The sequence below is a fragment of the Pleurodeles waltl genome, chromosome 7 (genome assembly GCF_031143425.1).
Source record: "Pleurodeles waltl isolate 20211129_DDA chromosome 7, aPleWal1.hap1.20221129, whole genome shotgun sequence".
Lineage (NCBI taxonomy): Eukaryota > Metazoa > Chordata > Amphibia > Caudata > Salamandridae > Pleurodeles > Pleurodeles waltl.
In genome coordinates, this window is record NC_090446.1 from 581,201,165 (window position 1) to 581,227,592 (window position 26,428).

General features: G+C 47.0%; 1 protein-coding gene across 1 annotated transcript in view; it reads right to left on the minus strand.

Moving 5' to 3' along the window:
• SLC5A2 (solute carrier family 5 member 2) overlaps window positions 1–26,428 on the minus strand; it is a 123,533-nt gene that overhangs the window by 26,259 nt on the left and 70,846 nt on the right. Inside the window, exons 9-11 of the mRNA XM_069244412.1 lie at window positions 9,269–9,404; window positions 5,294–5,401; window positions 4,679–4,829 (exon numbers count right to left, since the gene is read on the minus strand). Of these exons, the coding sequence (XP_069100513.1) occupies window positions 4,679–4,829; window positions 5,294–5,401; window positions 9,269–9,404 (395 nt within the window). The remainder of the gene's footprint in view (window positions 1–4,678; window positions 4,830–5,293; window positions 5,402–9,268; window positions 9,405–26,428) is intronic.

The window sequence follows — 26,428 nt, forward strand, 5'->3', positions numbered from 1 at the left end:
ACTGCCAGAGATATGTAGACAATGAAATCTAGCCTTCAGGAGACCTATTGTGCACTCTATCACCCTCCTAGTACGTCCATGGGCCTCATTGTAATTCTTCTCTGCATCTGTTCCAGGATTCCTCACTGGTGTCAGGAGCCAACGCAAGTTGGGATAGCCAGAATCACCTAGAAAATGGTGCAAAACAGAGCTTTCATTGACAAGCCTCCGAGGCAGACAGCCTGGCTGTCTGCTAGTTAGTAATAAGTGGCAGAAACACCTACCTGTGATCCACCCTCTGTCCTCTTGTAGTTATTCCATCTTCTGTGGCACACTACTGTTCCTCAGCACAAATGAATCATGGACTGAACCAGGGAACATGGCATTCATATGTGTGATGTACTGGTCTGCAGTACACACCAACTGAATGTTCATGGAGTGAAAGTTTTTCTGGTTTCTGTACACCTGTTCACTTACTCCTGAGGGGATTATAGGTATGTGGGTGCCATTGATGGCACCTATCACATGGGATATGTTGGCAAAGGCATAGAAATCTGATTTGATGCCAGGGAGGTCAGTAGTTTGGGGAAACCTCACATAGGACTGCAGGTGTCGTACAAATGCATTCAGGAATCTTGTCAGTATAATGCTAAACGTTGGCTGTGAAGAACCGGCACCCATGCCCACTGTCATTTGAAATGAGCCCATGGCCAGGAAATGGAGTGCAGAGAGCACCTGCACTTCAGTAGGCATGGCATGCTGATTACGATTTGCCGGAGTCAGTGCAGGATCCAGTAATGCACAAAGTTCAAGAATAGTTGCACTGGTGAGTCGGTAATTGATAATGATGTAACGCTCAACCATGGTCCGCAAATCCACAAGTGGTCTGTACACCGATGGGGCCCTTCTGCACCACAAGGATCGGTACCTAGGAGGAGTTAGAAACACGTGTGAGGTACACACATACATGGGCACACATTGTCAGTCGTTGAGCACTGCTCACTTGATTGTAGTGACACAAATGCATAATGTGTATGACATAACATCAACTTGACCACAATTATAGATCAGAGCCTGTCAGGTGAGATAATGTTAATAGTCACATGCCTATGTGTGTTTGGGGAACAGTAGGGCTTGCATTGTGCAGATGGCTGAAAATGCGTAGTTATTGCCAAAATGTCTGCCCCCTGTAATCCAGAAGTGTTGTTGTGGAAGTGACCTCATACCGCTAGCGGTTGACGTAACAGCATAAGGCGGTGTTTACCACCGTGCGCAAAATTATTGGTTAACATCGATGTCAATGGGGAATCCTTGCATATCATGATCGCCGCTGGCGGTGATGGTGCACACCGCTGCAGTGCGTACGCGAAGTCGTCACCTAAACTTTTGACTCCCTGATCTCGTGCAAGCAGGTACTCCACTGAGTGTACTGCTGTGTCCTGCCTCTGGTCATGGAAGTGGCACGTGTTGCAGGGGAAAGGGCCCCAGCTTCACCCAAGAGGAATTGGAGAGGCTCGTGGATGGGGTCCTGCCCCTGTACGCCAAGCTTTACGGACGGCCAGAGGTACTGGTGAGTAGGGGGATTATGGGTCATAGGTGTGTGTGTGGCATGCCATTGCCAAGGAGGTGCAGACCCTGGGGGTCTACAACCGGCGGAGCACCCACTGCAGGAAGAGGTGGGAGGACCTGCGGCGTTGGGCGTGAAAAATCTGTGAGGCCCAGCTGGGAAAGTCCTCCCAACAGGGAAGGGGTGCGGGTCGGGCACTGACCCCCCATATGCAAAGCATCCTGGCGGTGGCGTACCCAGACCTGGATGGGCACTTGAAGGCTGCACAGCAGTCACAAGGGGGCGAGCATACATACCATATATTTGACCCTTGATGGATGTCTGTGTGTGTATTCAGGTTTGTGCTGCTTAGTTGCAGGGACTCTGACTGATGTCCATCTACATGATGGCCCCCTTGGGGAGTAGGGGTGTTTTGGTCAGGTCTCCTACACGGCGGGTCCTTAAGTTGTTTAGGGAATGGCTGTAGAGCAGGGTTCTGGGCACTAGTCGGGGGCATAGCCATGGGTATAGTGGAAAGTACTGCCTGTTGGAGGGTCTTCTGGGTGGGTGTATGTATAAACCACTGTGTACACTTCATTCAGCTATTTACAAGTGTCTCTCCTGTTTTGACTCCCCATCCCTGTTCTCTTGTGTTGTCTGTGTACATCAGCATCATCTGGCGAGGGAGCTGAGGCACCGGCGAGTGGGGATGCAGCGGCCCACGGATCCTTGGAGGCAGAGTCGTCCGACACCAAGGGTACCAGTGGGTTGGAGGGCGAGGGAAGTGCCACGGGGGAGGCAACTACCACTGGAGGTAGTGTCTCCCTGGCAGTGGAGGACCCTAGTGGGCCCACACGTACTGTGTCATCTTTCACCACCCCACCACACCGTCACTGCTCTCCCATTTGCTCCCCACTGAGTTGCCCGTGCCCGCTCACCCAGAAAGGTGGGCGTCTCCTTCACCCCAGGCACCTCCTACCCTACCCCAGTCAGTCCTGCTGCCCTCACAGAGGAGGCTATTGACCTCCTGAGAACCATCTCTGTAGGGCAGACAACCATCATCAATGCCATCCAGGGGCTAGCATCAGAGATGCAGCAGGCCAATGCCTATCTGGATGGCATTCATGGTGCTGCGTCTGGCCTACAGAGATCTTTTCAGGCTCTGGCCTCCTCTTGGACGGCAGGCAGTGTCCCTGGTCATTCTGTCCCTCCTCCAACCTCCTCTACCCCTTCCAGCACCCCACTCCCTTCACCCGTCCAAAGCACACATTCTGACACACAAGCACCACACCTCCCACCACAAGCATTCGCACAGCCAACATACACATGCACACACAGCAACATCCACTTCCCCCAATGTGCCCACTTCTTCCGCCTCCCTGTAGTACACATCCATACATCCACCCCAGACATCACACCTGCACTCACCACAACTACTTTAGTTGACACATGCCGCACATTCACCAGACTTGCAGACACCAACACAACATACATTCAAACTGGCAGCCTGTCTTCTCCTACTGTGTCCACCCCCCACTCCAAAAACACACAAACGCACAAAAACACCCACCCATCACACATCCACCACACCTCAGCATACTGTCCAGTCACCTGCGCCCACAACACGCACACCTACACCACTTACAACCACACCCTCTACCTCCACTCCCACCTCCACGTCCAACCCAATTGCACCGAAAAAACTTTTCTTCTCCCGTGCTGACCTATTTCAACCCACTGGCCCACCCCATCTCGTCCCTAAACGTGCACACCTCCTTGCCCTTTCCCACTCCTTCCACGTCACAGCCCGCCCCTGTCCGCCCTCCACATTTCCATGCCCCTTCCCCAGAGAGGAAGAAGCCCTGTGCTGAGCCTATTCCATCTGGCTCCACCCAGTCCAAGCACACTCCCTCACCTTCCAAGGCCAAACCCCAAACCCCTCCACCTTCCGAACGCAAATCCAAAGCACACCCCTGTCGTAAATCCCCACCCCACCACCGTTCTCTGAGGTGTCTTGATGGCCCATTGTTGCCCCTATAAGGTGGAGTACCGTAGCACGTGTGGGAGTCGGGTTGGGGCCATTGTAGCCCATGGGGCTTATGAGACTATGGACTGGCCATTGGCCTTACATACAAATCGTTTGCTCAGAGAGCTGAATTAAAAGTTAATGTGTGGCCTGTTTTTTGGCAGCACACTCTGGAGCTGTGGTCTCTTGTTTCATTGTTTGTTGGTGTGGAGCACATGTATGTACTACGGTCAGGTTGGATTTGCCATGTGTTGGGTAAGTACCTCTTGCTGTGGGGTGTATGGCTTGTGCTGCTGTGAAGGGTTGTGGGAGTGTTGCGGGGTGGGTATGTAACTGTGCCCTTTCTTGCCTTGTTTCGTTGGTTGTGGTACTTACCGTCGTCATCTTCGTCAGCGGTCTCGGTCGTGGAGGTATATAGCAAGGAGCAGGGCTGGCATGATCTGCAGCTCTCTATCCATGTCTGCTTTGGCATGTTGTGTTAGCCTCCGGTGAGTGTTTCCTTATATTTGGTATGTTTCCGCCTGGCTCTGTGTGGTGGTGCTTCCTGCCCCGGAACTGACTGCGGTCTAGTGGTTCATTATTTGATGGGCGGGTTGGGCCTTTCCGTCTGCCTGTGGGCGGGCTCTGCCGTCGTTGTCGGCACTCTACTGGCGGTGGGTTGTTTTCAGGTTGCCTGTTTTTCAGTTGGTTCATTATTTGCCGGTCCAGACCGCTCCTCTGTTGGCGGTTTTTACCACCGGCGGTGCGGTGTTTACCGCCGTGTTCATAACAAGGGCCTAAGTAACTTGTTAATTTGTGTGAGCAGTGGTTTGGGCCTACTGTGGAACCAGCCGAGCAATTCTGATTTTTCTAGGGTGACCAGCCATATCATTGCAAACCTTCTCAGACTGTTCTCTCTTGTATTATCCAACCCAAAAGAGGAGGGCAGTTGTTTTGGCTCTAATTGTTGGCCATGGTATCCATTTGGACTGGCATGATGCCTGAGACGGGCATCTAAATTCAAGGCCTCTCAACAAATGACATAAGGAGAAGGCAGGCTCAAATGACCACAACTTACTTATGTTGCCACTGGGTTCTAAAGCAAGTACAATATGGTTATAGCCTGTGCCATGTTCTTTGTCTCTTACCGGCCAACGATGAGGAGTTCCCGGTCTTCGGCACGAGGCCGTATTCGTGCCCAGATGTCCATGGTGAAGATGGTGCTGCTGCTGTTGAAGATGGATGCCAGAGAGCTCATGAGTGCAGCCAACATAACCGCAAGCATGAGGCCACGGAGACCTGGAAAAGAGAGAGAGCTGGAGACTGCAGAGCACTGAGAGTGAGAGTACAAGTGAAAGAAAGCATGACACCTTGGTGAACTGAGGGAGTCAGCAGGAGGCCGTGGAGCAGAGAGCGAGAACGAGATTGGAGTGCTAAGTGAAAATGAGATAGAACATGCCAGGAACATGGTCTCTTGAAATGGAGAAGGAGAGGGGAAGGTAAAAAGTAAGCAAAATGATAAGGGAAGCCTCAGAGACAGCGTGAGACTGCAAAGAGGCGAGAGAGAATGTAAAAGCATAAGACCAAGTAGTCCAGAGGGGAATGAAGGAGCACTTGACTGCAAAGCCCTAAGAAAGAAATAGAAGGAGTAAGACAGAAAGAAAAAAACAAAAAGGGAGGAGAGAGAAGCAGCAAGAAAGACTTAAATAGAGACGGGGATGAGATTTGCTTGGTGAAAGTTTGCAATAGCAGCACGGACTTACCACTGGGCATGAGAGATACCACCAGTTTAGGATAGGCGATGTTGGAGCACCCCACTGCAGTACCACAGATGCGCTCGCACTCACTGGGTACCACACAGGCCACCTCATCTGAAAGAATAAGCAGGGTGTGAGTGGGCCACCCGGCGTTCCCAGGTATTTATGCATGAGAAGGCGAAAAGGGCAGCGAAATCTTTTCATCCAAGGAATCCCGGCATAATTGCTTGATTGCTGATGTGTCTGTTTCTCAAAGAACATGTAAAAGTGATACTGTTCTGGTGACTTTATGCCTTTTTAGCATGTAAACCTTCATACTTAACATATAAAAAAGTATCACCTTTCAAAAAAGAAATACAAGCAAAACATTTTATTTATTTATTCAGTGACAGTGAAAAGTGAATGTTTTCATTGAGCCAGCCAAGGGAACTGACAGTATGTTTTTGTGTCTTTCATTTGAGTGAGCTCTGTCATTCAGTGGGGAAGCGATGTGTGATTCACAATAGGTTAAAGAGTTATTGTATTTGCTTGTGTTGGTTCTGCATGTCTGTGCATGGTGGGAAATGAGGGGTGGGGCTGTGAGGGTGCGTACTTCAGCATTTTAACATAGGGCAGAACAAAACTGTAGGGCTGGCCATACAGTGAGCCAGAACCCAGGGGCCTATGTTCCAATGGCGTAGCAGGTGCCGTGGCACTGGGCCCAGAGACCTGTGGGGCCATTGACCTTGATTATTGCTGTACTTCACAGTTCAAACAGCAGCCATGGATCCCGCTTCCTTCCTTTAATAAGGGCCCATTACATGTTGGCTATGCCACTGGGGGAACCTGTTGTGAGTCTGCCCCTGGCCTCTACTGAGAAACTGCCCTAATACACTACTGAGAGCCTCTCTTTCTTTGACGTACATAATGTTGTCAGCTCAATTAGTTATACAGTCTTATTTATACATTATGATGAAAGGTTCAAGACAGAGTTAGATTCGGCTATAGGGCAAACGCAAAAAAGAACAGATGATGGACGGAATGTGGAACAAATAAAACATTCACCCACAGTCACAGATCTGGGTTAAATCCATCAGTTTTTTTGGCTTGCCATGTCATTCCAGTTAGGACCCAGCATATGCAAATCAGTCTTGACCGTGTTCCCCATGTGAACAGCCCTGCCCCAACTGTCAGGCCAGGTCCTCACTGGACCAGAAACATGCACTCTGTGACTGGTTTCTGGGTATCGCTTCTCAACCAGGCTAGCTTGAATCTGGTGGCATAGCAAGCACGGGGCCCACATCTGGGCATACCATTCTCACTTAGGCCCGTATTTATACTTTTTTACGCTAAACTGCGCTAACGCAGTTTAGCGTCAAAAGGTTTAGCGCCGGCTAACGCCATTCTGAAGCGCCATGCGGGCGCCGTATTTATTGAATGGCGTTAGCCGGCGCTAGCAGACCGGCGCTGCCTGGTGTGCGTGGAAAAAAACCACGTACACCAGGCAGCGCCGGCGTTGGGGAAAATGGCGTTAGGGCGTCTTAAAATGGTGCAAGTCAGGTTGACGCTAAAAAATCGCCTCCACCCGATTTGCGCCATTTTTAACGACGCCCAGACGCCATTTACATGACTCCTGTCTTAGTAAAGACAGGAGTCATGCCCCCTTGCCCAATGGCCATGCCCAGGGGACTTATGTCCCCTGGGCATGGTCATTGGGCATTGAGGCATTGAGGCATGTAGGGGGGCACAAATCAGGCCCCCCTATGCCAAAAAAAAATATAAAAAAAATAAAATATTATACTTACCTGAACTTACCTGAATGTCCCTGGGATGGGTCCCTCCATCCTTGGGTGTCCTCCTGGGGTGGGCAAGGGTGGCAGGGGGGGTCCCTGGGGGCATGGGAGGGCAGCTGTGGGCTCATTTTGAGCCCACAGGTCCCTTAACGCCTGCCCTGACCCAGGCGTTAAAAAAGAGGCGCAAATGCGGGGTTTTTTGCCCCGCCCACTCCCGGGCGTGATTTTTGCCCGGGAGTATAAATACGACGCATTTGCGTCGCAGTCATTTTTTTAGACGGGAACGCCTACCTTGCATCTCATTAACGCAAGGTAGGCGTTCACGCAAAAAAATGACGCTCTTTCCTCATACTTTGGCGCTAGACGCGTCTAACGCCAAAGTATAAATATGGCGTTAGTTTTGCGCCGAATTTGCATCGAAAAAAACTACGCAAATTTGGCGCAAACGGAGTATAAATATGCCCCTTAGTGTGACAAATGCAAAAAGAACCAATGATGGACAGAATGTCGAACAAATCAAACATTCACCCCCAGGTCACACATCTGGGTTTAATCTATCAGTTTTTTTTGCTTGCCATGCCATTTCAGTTTAGATTCAGCCTTATGCAAATCAGTCTTGACCCTGTTCCCCATGGGAACAGACCAGCCCAAACTGCTAGGCCAGGTCCTCCCTGGACTAGGAATAAGCATCCGGGGACCGGTTGTCGGGGTATCGCCCCTCCTCAGCCAGGCTAGCTTGAATCTGGTGGCATAGCAAGCATGGGACCCATATCTGGGCTTACCCTTCCCATTTAGGGCAACAAATGCAAAAAGAACAGATGATGGAATGGAAGGAATGTGAAACAAACAAACATTCATCCCAGTCACAGATTTGGGTTTAATCCATTAGTTTTTTGCTTGCCATGCCATTCCAGTTTGGACCCAGCCATATGCAAATCAGTCTTGACCCTGTTCCGCATGGGAACAGTCCAGATCGAACTGCCAGGCCATGTCTTCCCTGGCCCAGCAACAAGCATCCTGGGACAGGTTTCAGGATATCAGCCATGCTAGCTTGAATCCAGTGGCGTAGTGAGCCCGGGATCCAGCCATATGCAAATCAGTCTTGACCCTGTTCCCCATGGGAATAGTCCAGCCCGAACTGCCAGACCTGGTCCTCCCTGGACTGGAAACAAGCATCCTGGGACCAGTTTCAGGGTATCACCTTTCATCAGCCAGACTAGCTTGAATCCAGTGGCATAGTGAGACTGTGACCCAAGTCTGGGCATACCTGGCAATATTAGGGCAACAAAAGCAAGCAAGTGATGAATGGAATGCAGAACCAATCAAACATTCACCCCCCAGTCACAGATCTGAGTTTAATCCATCAATTCTTTTGCTCATGATGCCACCCCAGTTTGGACCCAGCCATTTGCAAATCAGTCTTGACCCTGTTCCCCATGGGAACAGTCCAGCCCGAACTGCCAAGCCATGTCCTCCCTGGGTGGGAAACAAGCATCCTGGGACCAGTGTCAGGGTGTCATCCTTCATCAGCTAGACTAGCTTGAATCCAGTGGCATAGTGAGCCTGGGACCCACATATGGGCATACCCTTCCCACTTAAGGTGACAAATGCAAAAAGAACAGATGATGGACAGAATTTGGATGGACATTTGTGTTTGTTTGCTTTTGTTGCCCTAAGGGAGCCGGGCTAAGTTGCCTAAGTTGCCCTAAGTGCTTCTATATGTGGGCCTGTTTTATGGTATGGCAGCCAGTTTTTACTGTTGATTTTCCTGATATTAAAAAAAACATTGCCTGCTGCAAGCTCAAATCAGACAGTCTTCCATTCCTTGCATAACACTTAACACAGCGTGTTTTTACAAGTTCAAAACGGCCCCAGTTGGCAAAAGTGGACCACTTTTTTAGCTATCTAATATTTTTAGCTCTCTAAATCACTAGCAGGGCCACTTTTATTTTGGTGCTCTGGTCTACTTTCTCTCTCAGTCAGACCCTGGTTCAAGCCGACCACCCTCTACCTATCTACTCACTAAGCGGTTCTGAAGACCATCTTCTTATACACAGCAGCGTCAGAGGGTTCTAGAAGGGTTGCCAACAGAAATATCCTCTAGTATTAAGAACAAGGGTCACTGTATCTCTGTGTCCTTTATGGGTTCCAAACAGGCCAGACAGAGCAGGTGCATTTTGAGGCTCAAGGGGGATATGTCAGGCCGTACCTGGGTAAAGGATGCGGCTGATCATGCCAGGCATCACCATGAGGAACATGGGCAGGAATTTGAGGTACCCGCAGAGGATGCAGCCTGCCTTCACATGCGTCAGGTTCTTCCCTGCCAGACATCGCTGCACTATCACCTGCAAAGAAAATAAGTGATCTGAGAGGTCTGGGGACATGAGAGACAAAAGAAGAGGACAAACTGAAGGAGAGAGAGAAGAAGGCATACCAAGAGTGAAGAAAATGAGAAAGGAGATGGACAAGCAATATTAAGTAGATAGACCAAGAAGGTGGAAGAGCTTTGGGCACTGGCCCTCATCTTTAAACAAATTAAACACTGGCAAGCATTTGAAACTTCAATTCATTTGAGCTGGCGTCTGATGCTTCTCTGGGTTGCATACCTCAACTTCTCATCAGTGTTCTTTTTACTGGGATGAAACTATTTCAAAGCACCTAATTTAATAGAACAGAAAATGTATTCCACTAAAAATTAACATACAGTAACGCCTAAAAAATGTAAAGCATCAAAAAGTGATTATGGTCAATGTATAGGTTTAAGGGTGGGGCTTAGTGTTAGAGTGTAGGATACAGGATTAGGGTTCACTCAGAGACAGACCGAAAACCACAGATAGCAAATGTAGGAAGCTGGCTCTGTATATACTATATCAAAATGAGATATAGTGTGCACAGAGTCCAAGGGTTCCCCAGAGGCTTAACAGAGGCTAACATAGATAATACTAAGGCACTCTTGTGGTAGTGTGGTCGACCAGTTAGGCTTATCAGAGAGTAGTGAAAATAATTTGTTGTATACACAGAGGCAATAAATTAAGCACACACTCGATGACTAAACCCTGACCAATTGTTTTTATATAGTAAAAATATATTTTGTTACCTTAACCACAAGATTCAATTTGCATGTACGTGCATTTGCAAGTAACAAACATATGTATCAACACCTCTTTGTTTCAATTTGGCAAGTTAAACTGTTTTCAAGCAAATAGCAAATAGCTGTTTTTAAAGTTGACCATGCAATTTTCAGGAACAGTTCTAGGGGGAAGAAAATTTAGTACAGTTGTGAGGTAAGTACAAGACTTACAGTTCCAGTCTCTGGGGGTTAGAATGTCCACAGGTTGGGATTCAAGTTAACCCTAAACACCCACCACCAGCATTAAGAGGCCGGCCGGGTGCAGAGGTCAAAGTTGATGTAGATTTAACATGGGCTACTATGGAGACTGGGGGCACTCAGGACCAGGCCTGCTTGCAGGTAAATACCCACGTCTTTGGAGGGCAGACCTGGGAGGTTTAGGTGAGCACTGGGTGGAGCGGGGGGTCAGCACCACACACCCTCAGTGGCACAGGAGCAGCTGGGTGCAAATACAGCATCAGGATCCCAATGCTTTTCAATAGGGGGACCCTGGGGGTCACAAAGATGCTTCAGGCTAGGTCCAGGGGGTTGGCTCCAGAAAACCACAGGCTGGACAAGGAGGAGTGCTGCCTGCTGGATGTTGCTGGACTGGTGATCGGATTCCTCAAGGCCAGGGGGTTGTGGATGCAGGGGTACCTTCGGGCGTCAGGAATCTATGTCCGTTTCTCTTGCGGTTGGGGGGGGGGTCCTCCGGATTTAGGCTGCAGGCATCCTAGTGTTGGACAGAAGGGGTCAACCCAGGGTGAAAACTAGATCAGAATCGCATAGGGACCAGCTCTAGTCAGTTGGGCCACCTGGACACAGGCCATGGGCGTCGGGTGCAGAGTGGCCAGGCCTTGCGGTTCCAGGGCTGTTCTGGAGTCCTTTTCTGGTGAGTCTTTCTGGACAAGGCTGCTGTACACAGGAGATCTTGGTCCTCTGGGGTGCAGGCAGTCCTCTTGAGGTTTTTAAGAGGTCGCTGGTCCTGCAGGATGTGTCACTTTTTTGTAGCAGAGCTTCAGAAGCTGCAGCCAGGCCTATAGCGCTGGGGCTAAGTCAGTTGGTGTCTTCAGTCTTCTCTGCTGGGGGTCCGCTTAGCAGTCCTTCTTCTTTTTTCTTGTCATCTTCTTGAGGTCACCAGGAATCTGACAAGCTAAGTTCAGGGGAGCCCTTAAATCCGTTACAGGGGTCAGAGGGCAGTAGCCAATAGCTCCTTGCTTTCCCTAATTTGTCCGCCGGACTTGCCTCTAAAAGTGGGGCTTTGTTCAGGGGGGCGGCAGGCATCTGCACTAGCTAGAGTGCCATGGGGCACTGTAACAAGAGGCCTGAGGCTTTATGGCTCACCACCAGGTGCTACAGTTCCTGCAAGGGGGAGGTGTGAAGCACCTCCACCCAGAGCAGGCTTTGTTTCTGGCCGCAGAGAGCACAAAGGCTCTCACCCCATGTGGTGAGAAACTCGTCTGAAAGTGGCAGGCTGGTACAGACCGGTCAGTCCTGTACTAGATGTTTGGTTAAAATTCAGAGGGCATCTCTAAGATGCCCTCTGTTTTTTTTCAATAAATCCAACATTTGCATCTGTGTTGTTTTATTGTGCTGTAAAGTTTGATAACAAACTTCCTGGACTTCAATAGAGCCATCATGGAGCTGTGGAGTTTGTAATGACAAACTCCCAGCCCATGTACGTTATATGGCCACACTGCACTTGCAATGTCTACGAATGGACTTAGACACTGTAGGGGCATTTTGCTTATGCAGCTGTCTCCTCAGCTGTGGTATAGTGCACCCTGCCTTAGGACTGGTTTGTGGGCATGGAACCCTGAGAGGGGTGTCATGTCAACTTTGTCTTCTTCTCCCCACCAGCACACAAAAGCTGCAACGACAGTGTGCATGGGATTGGTGAGGGGTCCCACAGGGTGGCATAATATATGCTGCAGCCCTTGGATACCTTCCATGAGCACAGGGCTGTTGGTACCATGGTTACCTTTTACAACGGACTTAACTGTGTGCCAGGGGTGTGCCAATTGTGGGAACAATGGTCCAGTTTGTGGGAAAGAACATTGGTGCCGGGGCCTGATTAGCAGGATCCCAGCACACTCTGTCATGTGACCATCAATATCAGACAAAAAGTGGGGGGTAACCATGCCAAAAAGGGGCACTTTCCTACAGCAAATTAATTGCAATCCTTTTTAGTTGGTGTTTTTTCTCTATGTTTTAAAGTAGGTTGAATGCCATTGATCCAACTTAAGCTGGAATCCCTATCTAGTAGTGGGGCTTTCTGAGGCCTACAAGATCTATTTGGTGCAGGGCTTTGCATTAGAAAGTCCTTCATACACGAGCACGCAAAATGACCCAACTGCAGACTTGTGAATTCATGGATTAGTTCATGGTGAAAGTATGGTAGATGCTCGTGTGGCTGTTTGGTAGATATTCAGTATTCGAATGCCCCAAGCTCTGGAGGAACCTTTTGGGTAGGACGTTACACAGTTTGTATAGAAAACCCTTTGGGATATGATCAGTTTCTCCACCTGTTCCTTCTTTGTACTAGCAAAACCAAGAAACAGCTGATCCTCCATCTGATAATCTTTAGCCCCATCAATGTAGAAACTAAGAGCACACTATAGATACAACCACAGTAGCTTTTCCTCTTCAAATAGACATGCCAAAGAAAAGACCTTAAAAAGCATTATGGGCGGCTCCTTGTGGAAACGTGTGACTACTTTTGCTAGAAAGAATGCATACTTCCTAAGCAGCAGTTTGTCATGAAAAATGAAATATATGGAGGCTGAATTCACAAGGCCTTCAGCTTGCTTACATGGCGTGCAGAAGTGATGGCAAAGAGAAACATAGACTTCGGAGTCAAGTAACAGTTCTCATGATCCCCACGATGCACAGACCTTGTCACACAAGTCAGGTGAGAAGACGTATTACTCATAAATTTTTTTTTACAAAAGCATTTTCAGGAGCACAAGAGGCTGACATGGTGCACAGAGTGCGGGCACCACCCGGAAAGAGGCATTGCATCTCTGGTGGATGAGTTACGCTGAACACATGTTTGCAGACAAGAAGGACCCCAGGTCAAAACTTGCACATGGTGACTTTCATCTTGAATGCTTACTCTACAAGTGCCTCTTAGTCCATTGCATCTTTGCTAGACAATCACGCTACATAGTTGCTGCAGCCAGGACTTTCTTGTCAGAAGTTTGGAAACCTGGCAATTTGTTATTCTTGGAAATCAGAAAAGCATTCTATCACAACATTTGTGGTTAAAGACATGGACCTTGCACTTGAAATTTATATTTCATATTTATTTATTTTTGCTAACTTTATTTACCGTTTGATTCGAAAAACAATACAAACATCTAAGCCAATCCAGTAAAAATGAGCACTAAGGGCTTTTGTGACACATCCAGTACAGCAAAAGAAAGAAATGTACTGAGTAACAAAAACATTACAAGGAAGAAGGAAATGACAAGTCTGAAAGCCAAAGGAGTAAATATTACATGAGATCAGAAATTGGTATAGGACAAAATACTGGTGTCACGATCCCAACCCAAGGAAAAAGAACACAATTCCCCAGGGCAGCTATTAAGTAATGAATTTTTAGACCACATCGTTATCATCAGCAGTAGCCTGTGTTGCAAGATAGTCATGCAGTGGCTGCCAAATATAGTTGGGTCTGGAAGTAGCCGGTTGCAAATAAGCATAAAGTTCGGAGGTGGTGTTGCAGTAGGATAAGTCATATAGCCAGGCTGATACAGTGGGGGAATGTAGAGGCACCTCCCACCCGTGCAGTGAGATCTGCCGCTTAGCGAGGAGGACGATGGCAGCGTAATGGCGGAGTTCCTAAGGGAGTGGCTTAACATGTCTCAGTAGCGCCATTAGGGGGTGCGGAGCTAGTGGTTGTTCGAGCAAAAGAGACACAACAGTGTAAATGTTCCCCCAGTAGTTTGCAATCATCCTACAGATCCATGATACAAAGAGGAAGTCTGCCTGTTCTGCATGGCATTTAGGGCAGCAATGGGATCTGGCTGGGTTGAGTTTGGCTAGTGCCTCAAGAGTTATGTAGGCCCTGTTGAGATACTTATAGTGTAGCAGTATATGACAGTGATTACCCGAAACAAGTTCAGTCTATGCACAACAGTAGTACCACGTTTTGTCTGGTAGGGAGACACCAAGATCCCACTCCCAAGCCACCCTAGCCTTCTCTGCACCAGTGGGCCTTAGTTATAAGGAAGTATGGTACACTTTTGAGATGATGCAACAGCTGTCCTGGGAGGTTATTACCAGTGTGAGAGCGGGGGAAGTCCTTAGGCTTGTTCGGGTACTCGTGTAGTGTCTCATGCAGTGTATTATGTAGGCTGTGGAGTATGAAGCCACCCATGAGTGTGGAGTCTGTGTCCCCATCTGCAGCAGTGTGAGGTTTCAGTACCCCATTGGCAAAGAGGTCACTAGTGACCCGAAAACCACGTACCTGATGCGTGCGCTGCATCTGGCATTCTTGTGTGAGAGGGGGAGCCATGGGTTGTTTACAAATGGAATATGTGGGGATTGAAGGATGTCTCCCCGCAGATAATGCATTAGTTTAAACTAAGCCTAACTAGAAGTAGCAAGAGTTTGTATTTCTGTCCGGGAACGCGGGAGGCCACGTGGTAGAATAGTGGACGATGCGATATGTGGAATCCGTGCACTCTCAGGCTTAAAGAGTAGTCTAGAGTCAGTGTGATACCAGTAGAAGGCGTAATGAGCCTGTACTGCAACGTAGTATAATTGCAGATCTGGGACTCTAAATCCACCTCGCTCATATGAAAGCGTAAGGGCATCCCAACAGATGTGTGGACGCCGTCCTGCCCATATGAGCCGTGCAAGTAACCAATGTAGTGTAGCGAAAAAGCTCCCCATTAGTACAATGAGAATAGTTGAAAACAAATAAAGAAACCGGGGTAGAACAACCATTTTAATAATGGCAATGTGCTCAGCCTTCCCAGCAGGAGATTCATCCACTTCTCCATCTGTGTCTCAAATCTATATGTGGCAGGGCCCTAGTTGGATACAGATGCCATCATAATTGGAGTGAGTCTGTGCACCACTTCAACAGGAATTGAAGATCACATGTCACAGTAGCTTCTGTAAGTCCCTTACAAACAGTAGTATATCATCTGCGTATAGGGAAGCCAAAACTGTCCCGTGGGAGAAGCCAAGGCCCCTGTGGGAGTGTCCTTCCTCCAACTGATGGACGAGCGGGTCCATGGTGATGATAAATAAGAGAGGGGAGAACGGGCAACCCTGTTGGGTGCCTCACATCAAAGGGAAGGTCTTAAATTGTGTACCATTTTCCTGCAGGCAGGCTATTGGATTTGGATACAGTAATTGGACCAGGTTTCTAAAACCACTGGGCCTGCCTAATTTCGGCAGAGTGGCATCAAGGAAACTGAGTGCTTTTCAAGAAAGAGTGGCAGCCTGGTGCAAGCGGATAGAGGTGGCAGTGCAGCCGACAACGCAATCTGAGGGTAAGCAGCGCCAGTTAAAAGTTCCTTGGCACCGCTCTGTCCGCCTCCCAGGGGTTTTCTCTTCTCTACCTAAAACATGCAAACAAGCAACTAGCATGGGAGGCCTAGTAGGCCCGCGCGGCACCCAACAGTCTCCAGCTCCCTCGTACCGCGCATCAGGATTGCAACTGCTGTTGTCAGCAAGTGGGGTGGGGGGAGGCGGACAACACCTTTCCGGCGTGTGTCGTTAGGCATTCCTCCCCGGCCCAAACACCACCCGAGTCACTGTTCACCTTGGGCCTCAGTCTGGAGGCTGACGCGCTTTGCAGGATATGCGGCCAGCAAGCAGTGAGGTGCTTTGGGTGCGAATTTAAGTGCTTCATTTGTAAATAAAAACGTGCCGGTGCTCAAAGCTCTCCTCTTAAACACACGGCTGCTGCAATTAAAATTGCGAGCACATAATACTGGGGCAGCGTAATCCTGAAGCCACCCCGGGCCTCTTCAGTCCATTTACAGCCACTCCCTGGCACTTCAGCTCACCCTTGCAGCTTCCTGCTTTTCCCCTTTCTGACGCTTTTTCGTTTTTCTCTTCCTCCGTCTTTCCCACGTCTCTTTTGCTCGCAGTAAATGCTTGAGACAGAAAACTAAGCGCCGGCCCTCAGAAATAAGGAAACCGGAAACAACAAGCACAAATTAAGCACTGGTGCCGATGGGGGCCCGAGACCGACCAGATCACACGCCCTGCAGCAGGCCATGCCGCAGCCACTTCTTCAGGCTCACCCGTGGGCTCTATCCCCACGGGGCCTCCAAGGACTGCAGCGGGCCACCCCGATGCCTCAATGCGCCTTGCAGGCTCCACGTAGCACGATAGCAGGAAACATCGGCATCAGCAGTAAGCCATCCTGGGAAAACGCATGGCCCATAGTTTGGCAGTTTGACAGTCGATATTTTTTTGCAGGAAAATGCATGGGAGCTTCTTAGCCATGCGGCCATCTTGGTTGCCGGCTTGGCCTCGCCCCCATATTTCATATTTATTAATGTATATTCATTAAGGAGTACAAACTCTTATCTTTGTATTTTTTTTTACACTGAATCATCCTTTAGCATCACGAACACTAATATGTTTTTACAAGGTTGATTGTTAAGTAAAAGATGATCGCATCTCTCCATAGTAGGGGACCTTCACAGGCTCCCCTTAGAAGCTCGGATTAAGTTAAAAATCATCTGTTTCACTTTCCATGCCTTAAACACAGATATACCGAGCCCCCCTAACAAACCTTTTTAAACATGTTGGGTGCCAAGAGAGAATCCAGGCGCAAGAACTCACTTCATCTAAAAACACAAAAAATATGAACAGCACATAATGTAAAGCAATCCTTTTCTGAATCTGCTGTGACTGCTTGGATTGACGTGGCATCCCATCTAAGAAAATCATTTGACATCCTATGATTCTTAAAAGACTAAAGGACTAAAGGCTTTTAAGTTTACTTTAGAGAAATAGGATCCAAAGATGAAAACACATTCAACAAGGGAACTCTTCACTTTTAGGTCTCTGATGCAGTCATACAGCACCTGTGTGGTGGTTTTTCGCGGTCTCCTGATTTGCCTGATTTGAAGTTAGATCTTTAATATGTTTTTTTAACACCTATGTGAGTCCTTTGGCAGACCCTGTAGAGTCTTTTGAGCTTACTCTATTCGTGGACGCCTACGACACACAATTAGTATTCTCACTCTCCTCCTGAGCATGGATGCCCTGTAGAGTGCCTCAGATCCTGCATCCTAGCCGTTTCCGACTGGATGGTTATGAATCTTCAGCTTAATGGAAATAAAATTGCAGAGTTCATTGTGTGCGTCTGTGTGGGGTTCAGCCAGCAAGCACTCTGGTCTCCGGCGTGCTGGCCCAGGTGAGCTTGACCCTTTCCCCTCATCTTAACCTGCAGTAAAACACCTAGATTCTGGCTCAATATTTAGCTAAGGATAGAACCTCAAGACTACAACCCGTTGTTGCTTTGGCTTACTCTGCCGCCTGAAAAAGATCTTGTGGTCTTTACCAGATCACATGCAAAAGACTATAGTCTAGGCCACATCATCTCTTGCCTAGACTATGACAATGTACATTATCTGGAGATCTAACAGTCCTACCTCGAACAACTGCTGACTACACACAAACTGCTGTGCTGCTACAATGCCATGTGCCTAAAAATCACCTGGTGTTCCCTCATCTGCCTCTACACCACTGGCTCTCATGGAGAAGTGGATTAAATCTGAGGCATTGTGTATTGACTACAGGTCTTTACCTTTTCTCGGGTTGCTCAGAGGCCACATTGAGCCTTACGTACTGGCTAGGGCTCGCCCATCAGGTAAGTCTAACTTAGGCGTTCCACCCAGATTTAGTAGCCAAAGCAGGAGTTGTTCGTTCAGCTGTCTGGCTCCAAACTCTGGAACTCTTTTCCCTAAAGCTTCATCTTAGTACCAGCAAAGCTCTCTTTAGGTTTAGGAAAAATCTTAAAGTGTGTTCTTTTAGGATAGCGTCATTGTGGGGATTGTTACAGCATCAATGCTGGGAAGGCCTGGTTGGGCAGCAACACACTTTATGAGAATCCTAAGCATGAAAATATGGATCTTCTTCAAACACCCACCTGCCTTCACCATGCAGGAGATTCTCCTTCTCTTCCATCCTGCTTTCTCTACTCCCCCTTTACTGCTCTTTTGTGCACATATGCTCGCCTACGAGTCACTTGTCCCTTATAAAGCACCCTAATACAGATTGGTGCAGCGACGCTATAGAAGAACTATAGATAATAATAAATAACAATATGGAGCAGTTCATTAGGATTACAATTTACTTTGCATTTATTGACACAAAGAATCATTCATCTGGGATTATGAAATCTGTATTGCTTTTGTTGTCTTTACAAGATGAGCTATAGAAACCAAATCTATTACACACTGTGATATTTTTCTAAGAAGACCTATGGTATTAAGGTATTGCTTTGGAAGAACAAACGACTGCCAGTTTAGGTGAGCACTATGATGTTAATGAACACTTTTCATGTTGCAGTGATCAGATAACTAGGAATTAATCCAAATCACAGAACATAACTCTGATCATAGTTCTCTTTAGCAAACAGAGCATAATAGCTCAGAGTATTTTTACATATATTATATATGATGTAGTTTTATTCAGCTATAAAATAGGAAATACATAGATTGTCAAAAGTTATATTGTCTTTCTCATCAGAATGTTAGCTATCAGAGTGAGTATAATATATAAGACAAAAGTATAACAGCAGTACTAAAAGTACGTGATTCTTGACAACACTGCCCACAGCAGAAAATGTTTAGAACAAAAGATGACATGAACAAAAGCATGTAAAACAAACTAATGGTCAACTTGCGTTTTTCACTTAAGGTGAAAAACTAATTACCAACAGCCCAAGTAAACTACACAAGCAGTCAAAATGACATCAAACATATCTGACAGTAGATCAAAGCCCGTCAGTTGATTCCCTTCAATCTCCACATACAAATGCATAGATTGTGGAGGTTTGGGTAAAGCATGCTGCTTTGCAGTTTGGACGGCAGGTCCTCTCAAAGAGGAAGTCAAAATGGAGAACAGATGCTCATAGTCAGCAGTTAGGAGTACCAGACCTGCCTGGGCCAATACAAGGCCACCAGAATCAGCTATGTTCTGCCCCTCCTAACTTTCCTAAGGACCTGCGGGATCAGGGGCAAAGGAGGAAATGTGTATAGGAGGCTGGTCGCAACCAAAGGTGGACTGCTTTTCCTAGAGGTCCTTAAGGAGGAAACTCCAGAGCACAACATGCTGAACAAAGAGTATTTTCGAAGGTACCAAATAGGTCTACTGATTGCATGCCCCACTGGGCAATAATAACCAATGCCACCTCCTGCTGCAGATGTTACTTGTGATCAGCAAGATGATGCCTACTGAGTTTTTCTGCCCTGATGTTGAGAGAACATGGTAGGTGACTGAACCTCTGTTAAGTGTTAGCCATTGCCAAAACCTCACAGTCTCCCGTCAGAGGGCCCAAGTCTCTAGTCCACCATGCTTGTTGAAATACCACATGGTGGTTATGTGATCCCTCAACATCTGGATAGATCTGCCCCTCATGGAAAGCATAAAGGCCTTTAGGGTCGGTCAGTTGGATGGCTCGCAGCTTAAGAAGATTTATGCAGTGGTACTTCTCAACCTGGGACCAAAAACCTCTGATTTCCACCTCATCTTGGTGACCTTCTAAGTCTAGAAGTGATGTAACTGTCACTACCATGATCTCTGGAGAGGGCAAGGAAAACGCTTTGCAGGACATCGAATTGGCATTCACCAACCACTAGCAAAGGGCTTTAGCTGTCTCCTCAGGGAGGTGAATACTGTCCAAAAGACATCTCCATTGCTGGCCCTTTTGCAGCCACAGATTCCATGAAAGGGCTTGCATACATCAATGGGTGTTAGACACCAGCAAGATGGATGATGCCAAGCAGCCTCAGAATGCCCAAGGCAGGAGCAGAAGCACTCACCAGAAACAATTGCAGTCATAGCCTGATTATCCCAGACGTGTTGCGGGGGTGGTAAGACCTTCAGGGCAACTGTGTCCAGATGGCTCCAGGAAAGGGTATCCTTTGCACCGGCTGAAGATGGCATTTGGACTCTTTGAGGGAGGACCCCAGGGTGGGCAGAAGTGAAACCATTGTTTGCAGGTGGTCTGATCCAACTGCACAAACCCACATTTAGCAGTTGCTGAGGTACATGAGTTGGTAAAGACTGTAGGGCCTAATGTAAGCCTGAATGGCAATACAGGTAACTGGAAGTGGTCTGACCCGCTACAAACCAGTGGTACTTATGTGACTGCAGGAATGGGACATGAAAGTAATGTGTTCTACTGGTCTAGGTACACCATTCAGTCCCTGTTATCCACAGCTTGCAGAACTAAGCAAACATCATCAGTTCTAACTTCTTCTTGAGGACGGAGGTCAGAAGTCGGAGATCTAGAATTTGTTTTAGTTCCTCGCTCTATTTGGAGACCAGAGCGCTCCAGGAGACAAACCTCAGTCATCTCTCTGTTTCTGCTATCAGCTCTATTCCGCTTTTGGCATGCTGCAACATCACTTCTTTTGACAGAATCGAGGCATGATCTGTTGACATCCGTGAAAAAACCTGGCAAATGTGTGGCAGTACTTCTGCAAATGGGCGGATGTAATCAACTTCATGAAGGACTAGCTGGTGCGGTGTGCTGGAGTACCACTAAGGCATGCAACATTGGATTCTGCCACTATCTTCAGGCTTACTGTTAGATTGGAGGAGGAACTAAAGAGGTTTGACAACGGCGAACAGGAGAATGAGGAGTGTTGCTGCTTTCATGTTGGCCTTGCCTCTTGGAATCTCACCAACTCCGAACCACAGTTAGTCTGCATGAATTGCTATACAGACTAAGAGGGTTGCTATTAGCAACCCCTTGTTTGTCCTCTGAATTTTGGGTATTGTTCAAGGCAGCAGCAACCTTCTCACCATAGACCCTAAAGCAGGGCCACTGAAATTCATGTGATTATGTGGCCATGGCGATTTTCGTACAGTTATAGATTTGCTGCACTTGCCACAAAATCCATTACCTCACGCATAATCTGCAGATTTTAACAAAAAATGTGTTTCTAGCTCAAATTGTTCAAAAGTTACTATGAATGCAGTGACACGTGTTGCTGCGAGATGGAAAGCCCTTTGCAAAGCTGGACTGGCCACTTTTCTGTTGCTTATCACTATATTTAGGTGTTAAACGTGTACTAATGAGGTGCAACCAATGCCCACAGAGTGTTTCCAAGTTTAAACATGGCGAAATAATGAAGTAATACTACTACAAAATGTGCCCCATTATGCAGCATAATTTGCCTTTTCTTGCTGCATAATTTACTCAACCCCACTGCATAACTTGGCCCTCTTGTGCGGCATAATTCCAGTGATTCTGCCCTAAAGCCATTAAATGACCTTTGCAGCAGCCAGAACATCCCCTGATAATTCAGTGGAATGCTTCCAGGCATGTTGTCTTGAGGACAGGTAATGAAATTTGCTGTGTCCAGAATGTAAAACACTTTACACTATCTTGTCCATCATTTACTGTCTAAGCAAAGGCGTAGCATGTTTTGTCTGGAAAGAAAAGAAGTCCCCACTCTTCTTATCCCAAAGGGCGAGTACACCAATCCAAGATGCAATCTGCATTCAGGAAGCCTAATGCCAAACTACTATAAGTGAAAAATCTTTCTTGACTACAGCGTAAATACTTTCTGATTGTCTTTCCAGTGGAGAAGTAGGAAAGGAATTTGGGTTTATGTTGCTTGAGGAGGCCGGCACTACAAGGCTCTGCAGGGTTACATGTTGCTTCAAAAATTTGGGATCACCTGGCATGGGCCTGTGACATCTCGCAAGAGTCCAGGCCAAAGACCATGCAGCAAGGGCCTGTCATTTAAGGCATCTTTGAAAGACAACATGGGCTCAGAGGTCACTAGCAAAATTTCTTAAAGGAAGTTAGCCTTAGCCTCATCAGTTGGAGTGGCAATTCCAGGATTTCGTAGGCTTCCTAACCACAACCACAAAGGAAGCACTTTCCTCTGTACGAATCCCCAAACACGAATCCAGGGCAAACTTCGAAGAGATATTCAAGGCATTGCCGTTTTGTAAATCCAGATATTGGCCAGTATCTGTATAATGAGGTTGAAGCAAATAGTCTGCTGCCTCATCATCATCCAAATTATATGGAAAATGTTCAAGATCTTCAAGTACTCAGAACCCAACCTAGAAATATCTTTCGTCCTTGTTGCTGAGGTAGGAGAACTGGTAAAACTCTTATCAACATCTGATTTGGTAATGGTGCCACCTTACATTGGTGGGGGTGGGTTACCAGAAGGCAGGGCCTGCCTTTATGGAGTGGACTGACTTCGACCGGAAAGTGCAGCATAGCCTCCAGGAAGCTGTAACCCTCTGCATAGCAAAGGTGCAATAGGACCCTCCCCAGTTTAAAAAAGAAAGAGTAAACAAAGAGTCATAATTGGGGTGCAGTGGGCCTCGCAGCTGCACCTCTGGATTTACAACAGTTGGCATACAGGCAAGGTGTGTTGTCCTTTGCTATGCCCTTAGAAGGAGCCCCTCTCAAAAAGACCAGGGATCAGATTTATCAAGGTATTGCTTTGCCCTTGCGCCATGCCAAGTGAGATTTAGTAAGCCACGCATGGCCCTGTATGGCTTGATAAATCTAGAGTAACGCACAGCAGGCAAATTGCTGCCTTCGTTACACTGCTTCTGGGAGGCGTTCCATGTGTAGAGTGTGGGTGTTCCCAAATATCCACCCATGGATTTTGGCACATTCCCAGATTTACCATCAGTAGTAGACCTGGGAATGCTCCAAAATACTACGCTTGCCCAGATGAGGTGTAGTGGGGATAAGTTTATTTATTTCTACTCGTTTTCTCCTCTTTCTACATGTGCTGCATTCTGCAGCACACATAGAAGGAGGAAAATGCCTCTCAGGATTGTTTTTGTGCAGGAAGGTGTTCCTTCGGACACAAAAACAATCTTGCCTGCAATTAAGGCACCCTTGTACCAAGGTTGCCTGTGATGGCACTAGGCAGCCTAAAGTGCTACAGGACTAGGAAAGAACAGGTATGCGCTGTATATTGTAAAATGTTGGGCATTCCTGCCATTTCCCTTTCATGCAGGTGGCTTTGTGTGTTGTGCTGTGAGAAAACCCCCCCAATAAATATGGGCCTAGGTGTTGGGTGGAGTGTGTGAACCACTGTGACAATTCCTTCGGAGCTCAAGTTAAGGAAGAACCACAGAAAATGGGACTAAAATTGAATGTGTACCTGTCATCTCACACCCCCAGAATACTATGACCAGACTTGTGAAAAGGCATACCACCTAAAACAACTGTGGTATTGTAAAGGTTAGAAACCAAGTGGAATGTTGAAATCATGTGTAATGTGTGTGTGTGTGAATGTGATATTTTTACATTATTTATCTAGTGAAGCGTTTGGTGGCAAAATCTGTTTAAAGCTGGTGGGAACAGGTGTGCCTGTCTGTGCTCTGCCAATACTACTATGCCAGAAACAGTGGCAATTATTATGCTTTACCACTTTATATCCACTGACAGCAACTGAGACAAAACCCAAAATATACACTGAGCAGACTGCATATGCCAAGACGCTGGTTCGGAAGTCTACAGCTGGACTGCAAAACATTTGACTTCTTAACGCCGATCAGAGCCATCCTTTTGGTATGCCAGGTTATGTGTTTATCCATACTTATTTTGGATTTGGTGAAAAAAAATGAAATTAGTTAATTTCCACATGTATTTACTCTATAAATATTCGGTCATACCAGAATGCATGCCATTCTAGTATCACGCTTAGGCACATTTACAGCTGTTTTAAGCCTAATTTCCGAACACTCTCCCAGTTTGAACTCTCTGGCTTTTCAGTTTACAAAGCTTTGGCTTGGCAGTCATGGCTGCCAACATTTAGGATCACTATAAAACAGACACATTTCTGTTTTATCCATATTTAAAAGTAAATACAGACAGGAAAATAGATCTCATTTCTGTAAATATATGTAAAAATCAGTAAATACGGAATAATGTGAGCCTTCGGTGTAATGTAACACCAACAGCTCAAAAGATGTTTTGGTGCAGGATCCATTGAGTTGATATCAGCGCTTGGATCACCTCATCAGCCCTTCAGTCAGGACTGTGGATCTATTGTAAAGGCCAAGTCAAGAGAGGCTTCCATTTTAGGATAACCTACGCTTAGTTTGTAGCCTTCCTTACTCATGTCAGCATGCCCAGTAAACATATATTACACCTTGAGGGAGTGGAGATTGGGGCAGAATGGTCTTATGTCATTCTGGGAGACAGCCTGTGACAGGCTCTGGATGAATTTCTTATAATTCTTGTAGCCATTAAAGTGGTGCTTTAACAACTACAAGTACTAGAAGCCAAACTTGGCCCTACTCTTGAACAAAAGAAAAGAGGTTACGTCAGTCCATTATGCGTTCTCCCTGAACGTGATCATATATACACAAAGGTGTGACGTTCCGAATAGCTCCACACATACATTGAGGGATGAGAACTTTATCATATTGTTTTGTTTCTTGTTCCAATGATGATGTGAACACTTTATTCAGGATGCAAGAGCCCTCACCCACCTGGATGCAATGCCTTATTATTGGCTTCTACTCCAGGTCTTTTGTCTGCACAATTTGAATGGAGGTAAGACTGAGGTGAAAGTTGGTGTGAAAACAAATACAATTGCCTGTAGAGACCACGGTGCCTCCCCTTTAATTTATAATATGATGATCTATGGCAAGGTTAAAAACGAAGGGGCATATTTACTAGAATATTGGCGCAAGGCAATGGAGCAAGTAACCTTGCTGCGCTGCCCTGTGCCACAGGGGAAGGGCAGAAATGCACAGAATTGACGAAATACAGTGCATTTCTGTCTTTTCTGCTGCTGTGGTGCCCTTTTGGCTGCATGGAGCCACCGCAGGCACCCTTCCACCATGGTGCAATGGTGCCCGTGTTGCATGCAGATTTGTTTTTGTGCAGGAAGGGGCACCTTCCCTTACAAAAACAATCCATGAAGGCGTTTTCCTCTTTCTATGTGTACTGCACTGGGGAGGCGTACAGTTTTGACATTTCCAGGTTTACATAGCCTTGTGAATCTGAAAATGTATCAAAACCTCTGGGTGTTGCATGGGAAAACGCCCATGGAACGTCCCCTGATGCAGAGTAAGGCTGCCTTACCTTACTCCCTATCCATGAGGCCTTGAAAAGCCACGCAAAGTGGCTTTGCGTGGCCTCGTAGATATGGGTCTGCACAATGCGCCACTGCAGCATCAAATAAAGTTACAATCCATTGGCTCATGGGGCTTGTAAATATGCCCCAAAGGGACCACTGAACTTCAGTTGTACCTTGGTCTTGCACAGTGGGCTGCAGGTTTGATGACTTACTGGCAGAACCCAAAGAGTGATTCGCTTTCTGGGAAGGGCCTACAGCACCATCTCTGCAGAACAACGATGTAAGTTGCACATTAAAGTGGACCACAAGAGAAGCTGACCTCGGATGGCTGTTTGGTAATCAATTTATACAGGGCCTCAGAAGTATGTTCATACTTTCACCATATTGGACAATGGGAGATGTCCATCAGAAACAGGAACTACTATATAACTTGGCACAACCAGATGTTAGCCTGGGGGTGCAGGTGATAAGGAGCGACAATTTGTTTTTGTTCAAGGAAGCCATTTTGTCCCGGCTTAATTGCTTTATTGCCAGGGTCTCTTCTAGGGTGTATGTAAAAGTGATAAGCATGATAAAGGCTGCTATTGAAATGCATGTTTTGCGCCTCAATAACCACCTTCAATGTACTAAAACTGAGAAAATAAAAAGTGCTGCTTGTATTTTTAAAAACAACAATTTTTGGGGGTCCCTCAATCACTCCTAACACAAGAGCCATTACATTTAAAAAAACAAATCTAAGCAGCAGGCCAGTCTTGCTTCCATTGTACACTTGGCGTCAAAGACAAAGGTCGTTGAGAGCATGGCCAAAGGATCCCATCTCAGCATTCCGGGGGTACACCCTGCGGCCACAACTGTTTGGGGTTGTCCAGAAATTCTAGCACTAAAAGATGCTGGAAGATGCTTCTTCCTATCGTGTCATCATTGTGAATGCCATCACCTTACCAACAAGGGGTCCTTCAGATGGTTGTCCCATAGCAGG